Source organism: Haliotis rufescens, unplaced genomic scaffold (genome assembly GCF_023055435.1).
Source record: "Haliotis rufescens isolate VD_foot unplaced genomic scaffold, xgHalRufe1.0.p SCAF_4, whole genome shotgun sequence".
Lineage (NCBI taxonomy): Eukaryota > Metazoa > Mollusca > Gastropoda > Lepetellida > Haliotidae > Haliotis > Haliotis rufescens.
Genome location: NW_025964112.1, coordinates 25,300,786 through 25,308,029, shown reverse-complemented (window position 1 = coordinate 25,308,029; position 7,244 = coordinate 25,300,786). Strand labels below are relative to the sequence as shown.

Below are 7,244 nucleotides of genomic sequence, written 5' to 3'. Positions count from 1 at the left end.
AGTCAGACTACCGCTGCCCGGCCCCAGGTAGCCGGCCAAAGCAGATCCCACTGCCCGGCCCCATTAGCAAAACCATTGTGCGGCTCCCACGCCGCGGACCCAACTGTCAGCTACCGCTTGACAAGACGACTTCCGCCGCCGGGCCCATATACGTGGCAATTGTTTGCCCCAACGTATGTTATTTTACGATTCCCCGGCTGAAAAGTCGGGAAAGACAAGGTTCCCACTGAGAAGCAGGTAACCCCGGAAAGGTTCCCGCTGAAAAGCAGGTAGCCTTAAGCACGAGTATTAATTTGGAAGCAAGTTAATTTGTTACTAGCAGTGTAGCCCACAAGAACCCCGCACACCTCGACATAGTTTATTGTTGAGACAGGTATTGCATATATACATATATACAGCTATAAGGAAGTCATGTTTATTTACATATATCAGAATCGTTTAGGAGCATGTCCATATATACAAGCGCCCTGAAAACCTATTTTACATATGTACAGGTTTATTTACATATATACAATCCGCTCTGCTGGTACCTGTAATAGAATAAACGCTGAAGAAAAGAAGTGATTAGCATTCCAGGTGAAGAGGACACGTCAGGCTGAAAAGGAAAGAAAAGGAATGGCAAGCTGGGTGGGTGGGTGGGAAAGCGATTAGATACAGTGACACACGTGTGTACTTGGGGAAGGGCTGTTCGCGAATGACCGACTAACAAAGGCGGGATGATGCTTGCGCGGGATTATTCCCCGGGCACGTTGCCGAGTGGTGGCCCGGGGTGATTGAGTTACGGGGGGTGATTGGGTTACAGACGTAATTAGCCCATGGTTTGGATACGCGCGATAAAGTCATTTAGTAGTTAGTACTAAATGTAATTATCCCGCGATATGCCAAGGAGAGGCACGGGCCACCGAGCCGTGGATGCCCGTGCCTAAAATAAAAACAGAAGATGAGATTGGGTTAAATGGCCGAGGGTGTGCAGGTACTAGTGGGCTACTTAGCTGCTAATTGTGTATACCAAAATGCTACCGTTGCCATGGCCACGCGCGTGGCCAACGGCGATTGCAGCTAGCGCTGCTGGCCTGAGACTGCTTCCGCTGTCCGGCCCCCACGGTAGCATATTTAACCGCTACCATTGCTTGGCAACTCCCACGCTGCCAAAAGCAGCTCCACGCTGCTGGCCTAAGTCAGACTACCGCTGCCCGGCCCCAGGTAGCCGGCCAAAGCAGATCCCACTGCCCGGCCCCATTAGCAAAACCATTGTGCGGCTCCCACGCCGCGGACCCAACTGTCAGCTACCGCTTGACAAGACGACTTCCGCCGCCGGGCCCATATACGTGGCAATTGTTTGCCCCAACGTATGTTATTTTACGATTCCCCGGCTGAAAAGTCGGGAAAGACAAGGTTCCCACTGAGAAGCAGGTAACCCCGGAAAGGTTCCCGCTGAAAAGCAGGTAGCCTTAAGCACGAGTATTAATTTGGAAGCAAGTTAATTTGTTACTAGCAGTGTAGCCCACAAGAACCCCGCCACAAAGCACCAGAGTGCTACCCCACACCCACGGCCACGCGATACGCGGAGATAGCATTGTTGCCCGGCTTGCCTATGTCCTGAAAGGAAACACAAACCTGTGGAGATAACAAGCGCCAGGGCATGCAATAAATTGTCCGTAAACACACACAGTCCTTTGTCACTGAGGTGGACGCCCTCCCAGGCGTACCATGTCTTGTCTGATGCCAGGATCTGGGGATGTGGCACCATTGTACCGCCGAGCTCTTTGACTCGGTTGGCCAGTCGACGGTTGATATTCTTCCGCATCCCCTCGATCTTTAGTGGGTCCCTGGCATCGTGCCAGTAGCGCCTGTGCAGCATTGAGGATACGATGATCTTGGTGTCAGGAAGCTGGGGTTGTATTTCCGAAGGATTGATGCCACCATGTCAAGGTGGCGTCAAGTCCCGTGTAGTTCCATCCGTCACCCACTGGGGTGGCCATGCGCCGTTAAACCATTTGCCCTGCATGTAGGCCCCGAAGCTGGCGCCACCCGCTGCGTCTGAAAACAGCTGGAGGAAATCGCTGTCCACCCATAGTTGGTCCTGAAACACTGAAATGCCTTTATAACTCGTACGAAATGTTAACCACATTTGTAGGTCTTCCTTGACCCAGCTGGTAATCCTAATGTGGTGAAATGGTTGCTTACCTTTGCTAAGCAGATCGGTTAGCCTGCGGCTGAATGCCCTTGCCATTGGTATAGCCCTGCACATAAAGTTAAGCTTGCCTATGAGGGACTGAAGGGCCCTTTTTGTGACCTTGATGTTACCTGTTGACAGGATGTCTTGGATTTCCCTTGTTGCCTCCTTGATCTTGGACTCTGGGATTCTGATCTGCATTGCAATGGTGTCGATTTCCAGCCCTAGGAATGTCAGTTTGGTTGTGGGGCCCACCGTCTTGTCGTGCGCAGTAGGAACCCCAAGCTGTTCTAGTGTATTCAGGCATCCGTTGAGGTTGTCTGAGCAGTGGCTGGTGCCTGCTGTGCCCCCCGTTAGGAAGTCATCCAGGTAATGCATGATCGGACACGTTGGGAGATGCGATTGCATGCACCATTGCAAGAAGGTACTAAACGTTTCAAATATGGCGCAAGATATGGAGCAGCCAAATGGTAGGCATTTATCGAACTAGAACTCACCTTCGAATCTGTTGCCTAGCAGCTCGAAATCGGATGGGTGGACTGGTATAATTCTAAAGGCCGACTGAATGTCGCCAAGGTCGACTTCGTTTTGTAGTGTTGTTTCACGTAGCCTGCCGTGTCTTGGTGCGTGGCTGATCGCAAGTTTCGTGCCAGGCGACCCGTGCGGCTTCCCTGGAACTCGAGCTTAAAGCCAGAGCTAAAACCTACCCATAAATAGTTTGCATCTCTGTAATTGACCCTAGCATATTGGCGTAACCAGGGTGCCATTTCATTGAGATCCACGGGGGAAGGGGCCATTGAATTTACCTGCCTTGACGGCTGGTTTTCTGTTAGGCAAAAGGCTGATTGGGCTTGTATGGGGTCGGTTGGACCCCATTCCCTCGAAAGCAGGTCCTAGAGCTATGGGAATGTTTGCCACACTTACCGCATTTGTGAGTGTACTTACAGTTGACCCTGCTACAGCCAAATTTATTGAAATCCCAGCATACCTGACTGGCGATGTCCCCCTGTACGCGTGTCATTGCGCCCCGTCCGCCTGATTCTGGTTGTAGTACCGGCTGTGTTACCATGGACTTCAGCCACAACTCCCCGTCGATGTTGTCCCAGCGTCGTGAGGGGTCCCTTGACATTCTGTGTCGGAATTGTTGGTCGTAGGTTGACCAGGCATCCCCCCGAATCGAAGTGCCGCCGTTCTTATGGTTTCCATGTAGGACAGCAACCCCTGGGTTGTGCGGACCTCGGAGTGCCTACTAACATATATACACATGAAAATGTGGAAAGCTGAAGTCCAGCTTGCCAGGGACAGGCGCTTTGGTTGCTGCTTTATTGGTTTAAAAATTACCTAACCTGTGGGATTCGTACGCCATGGTAATCGTACCGTCCTCGTGACTTCCCTCGGTGTCTGGTAGGATTGTGCCGAGGTCGACATACTCACCACGCCAGATTTTTTTCCTCACCGTTTGTTTGACGTGCGCGTCTTTTCCGTCTGCATGGAAGGAAAGGGAATCCCCGTATCCTGCGATGTGATTGGCTGGCCAAGCCGCGTCACCGTCGGCCTCGCTAACCGGCATGCTGTTTAAAGCGGCGTTAAACGGCTCTCACTCTGTCGTGTCATTCAGTCTATATTTTCTACGAATGTTATCCGAACTATCATCATAACCTAGGCCATCTGCGTTACAGAAAAGAATGTGGTACCAGAGATACCACGCGAATCTAAAGTTGGTGTTTTCATATGGGATTAAGAGCTACACGTGCCTACAGTCCCATTCCGTTGTGCCCACAATAAATCATGCAATGACACGGTCTGTTGCTCAGATAGGGATTCGCTACAGGACTGATTACATAACATTTATAGGCATAGTGAATTATACCCTTAGCCGTCTCGTAAAAGGCATACACATGTCTCGTGGTGGCAACGCCATTGTCTCTTCGGCTGTCCTTTGCTGCCATCATTATATGAATGTTTACATCTATAGCGTCAGCAGTAATTATCACCCATTCAACAAACACTCTTAAAATCACCCACACTAACTAAATCACAAACCCTAAAACCTGTCATTTCATGTCGGACAAGTATATAGCGACAGGACCCCCGGACTGCCATTCAAGTAACTAACTAACGACTGCCATTCTATGCTGCCATGCACCCCGATGCACAACTCTCAGGTAAGGACATACTGATGTAGATGTACGATCGCTAACATATTGATGGATGCAATTTGGTGAATGCCTCCGTTATCTATTTCTTGTAATTATGTCCGTGTACCACTGTGAGTGGTTATTTATGGAAATAAACAATGTCAAAGTTGCACGGCTCGTTCAGGATGGCAGACAGTCCATGTACAATACTTCTGGATTAACAATGGCAATTAGCATGTCAATTTATTCAGATTCGCATCAGGCTTGGCTGCAGCGATCTTAATGCAGATCAGTATGATAGACATATTGCATACTAAAACCTGTTCCTGTGGATATCATACCGAGCATGCTTTACACTTTTGTGTGTACAAACTACTAAGTTCTTCGAAATGAAATGTATTTTTACCAACAAGGTTATTTTTTACACGCAGTGCTATGCAGAAATTCGCATTTGAGTAAAGAAGAGCAAATCCAAACATTAGCTTCTATTCAAAACTTCGTATTAAAAACTGGCAGATGTTCAATTAAATGAATTGTTTAACATAAACTGCAAATATATTTCTCATATACACAGATCTAGCTTGGCATGTGCAATTCATTTGTTAATCTAACGTTCGCTGATGTATTTATTGCATCGTGTCTTATGGGTAATGAAGTGGTATTAACATAAGCGCTTCGATTGTTTACTAATCCATTTCTAGATTCTAGACATATACACATCATGGCTGCAGGGTAATTAGTATTTGTCCCAATTCGGTCGCTATGACACTACGATGAAAATGAATACCTCGTTGTAAGCATCGGGGATTCTCCCTATGTTGGGCGAAATGGCGGGAGAACTAAAACCAAGCCTTACCTGTTGGTTTGCGCTAACCGGGCCGGGCGCTGAATGTTCCTGCAACTGGAGTATTTTTTCCAGTTGCTCGTTTACCTGGGTAGCCGAGTTGGCAGCCTGCGCGGCATTTACAAACTGCGCCGATTGTACGTTAATTCTGTTGCCCCCTTCGATATTTCCGTAATTGGCAGACTCACCATCAGCTGTTGCCTCCTGCATAATGTGCACTCCCGGGGTTTGTCTTCTGGTTGTCCTGGCCTGCTTGGCTCCCCTCACAAGCTTGTGGTTGACGGGTGCTCTTCTCTTGGGAGGCATCACGAAGGTCGAGGTGGTGAGTCGAGGTATTCCACAAGCGTAAAATTGTCCCGAGGGTGAAGTTCGGGAGTAGAACGGAATAAATGCGATACGGCGAGTGCTGAAATAGGTGGTATTCAAAGCAAAAGCGATTAGATACAGTGACACACGTGTGTACTTGGGGAAGGGCTGTTCGCGAATGACCGACTAACAAAGGCGGGATGATGCTTGCGCGGGATTATTCCCCGGGCACGTTGCCGAGTGGTGGCCCGGGGTGATTGAGTTACGGGGGGTGATTGGGTTACAGACGTAATTAGCCCATGGTTTGGATACGCGCGATAAAGTCATTTAGTAGTTAGTACTAAATGTAAGTATGTATGAGTCCGGTCAAGCAGCCCTCGGTATGTATGAGTTCAATCAACCAATTGAGCAGCCCTCCGTATGTATGAGTTAAATCAACCAATCAAGCATGCCTCTGTATGTATGAGTCCAATCAATCAAGCAAGCAGTCCTCGGTATGTATGAGTCCAGTCAAGCACCCCTTGGTATGCATGAGTTCAACCTATCAAGCAGTCTTCTGTATGTGGGAGTCCAATCAAGCAGCCCTCTGTATTGATGAGTTAAATTAACCAATCAAGCAACGTACAGTATGTATAAGTCCAATCAACCAATCAAGCAACGTACGGTATGTATGAGTCCAATCAACCAATCAAGCAGCCCTCTGTATGTATGAGTTAAATCAACCAATCAAGCAACATACGGTATGTATGACTCAAATCAACCAATCAAGTAAGCCTCTGTATGTATGAGTCAAATCAGCCAAGCAAGCAGTCCTCGGTATGTATGAGTCCAGTCAAGCACCTCTTGGTATGCATGAGTTCAATCAACCAGTCAAGCAGCCCTCTGCATGTATGAGTTAAATCAACCAATCAAGCATCCCTCTGTTTCTATAAGTCCAATCATCCAAACAAGCATCCCTCTGTATGTATGTATGAGTCCAATCAACCAAACAAGCAGCCCTCGGTATGTATTAGGTAAATCAACCAATGAAGCATCTCTCTGTATGTATGAGTCCAATGAACAAATCAAGCAGCCCTCCGTTTCTATGAGTCCAATCAACCAATCAAACAGCCCTCTGTATATGTGAGCCCAATCAATCAATCAAGGAGCCCTCTGTATGTATGAGTTCAATCAACCAATTGAGCAGCCCTCTGTATGTATGAGTTAAATCAACCAATCAAGCAAAGTACGGTATGTATGCGTCAAGCAGCCCTCTGTATGTATGGGTCCAACCAATAGCCCTCTGTATATATGAGTCCAATCTACCAATCAAGTAGCCATCTGTATGTATGAGTCCAATCCACCAATGAATCAGCCCTCTATATGTATCAGGTTAATCAACCAATCAAGCAAAGTACGGTATGTATGCGTCAAGCAGCCCTCTTTATGTAGGAGTCCAATCAAGCAGCCTTTTGTATGTGTGAGTCAAATCAAGCAGCCCTCTGTATATATGAGTCCAATCATCAAATCAAGCAGCCTTCTGTATGTCGGAGTCCAATCGACCTATGAAGCAGCTCTCTGTATGTATGAGTTAAATCAACAAATCAAGCAGCCCTCTGTATATATCAGTCCAATCAAACTATCAATCAGCCTTCTGTATGTATGAGTCCAATCAAGCAGCCTTCTGTATGTGTGAGTCAAATCAAGCAGCCCTCTGTATATATGAGTCCAATCAACCGATCAAGCAGCCCTCTGTATGTATGAGTCCAATCAACTAATCAAGTAGTCCTCTGTATATATG

General features: G+C 47.6%; 1 protein-coding gene across 1 annotated transcript; it reads right to left on the bottom strand.

The window, feature by feature from the left end:
- Nucleotides 1-1,395: 1,395 nt before the first annotated feature.
- On the bottom strand, nt 1,396-5,840 carry LOC125372351. Its single transcript, XM_048382029.1, has 2 exons — nt 5,347-5,840; nt 1,396-3,425 (listed from the first exon to the last, which is right to left on the bottom strand). The coding sequence occupies exon 2, from the start codon at nt 2,582-2,584 to the stop codon at nt 1,928-1,930; it is 657 nt and encodes a 218-aa protein (XP_048237986.1). The 5' UTR covers nt 2,585-3,425; nt 5,347-5,840; the 3' UTR covers nt 1,396-1,927.
- Nucleotides 5,841-7,244: the final 1,404 nt, after the last annotated feature.

Bases quoted from the DNA above. Each gene is read 5' to 3' on its own strand.
- LOC125372351 (XM_048382029.1), bottom strand. From the start codon at position 2,584: ATGCAATCGCATCTCCCAACGTGTCCGATCATGCATTACCTGGATGAC.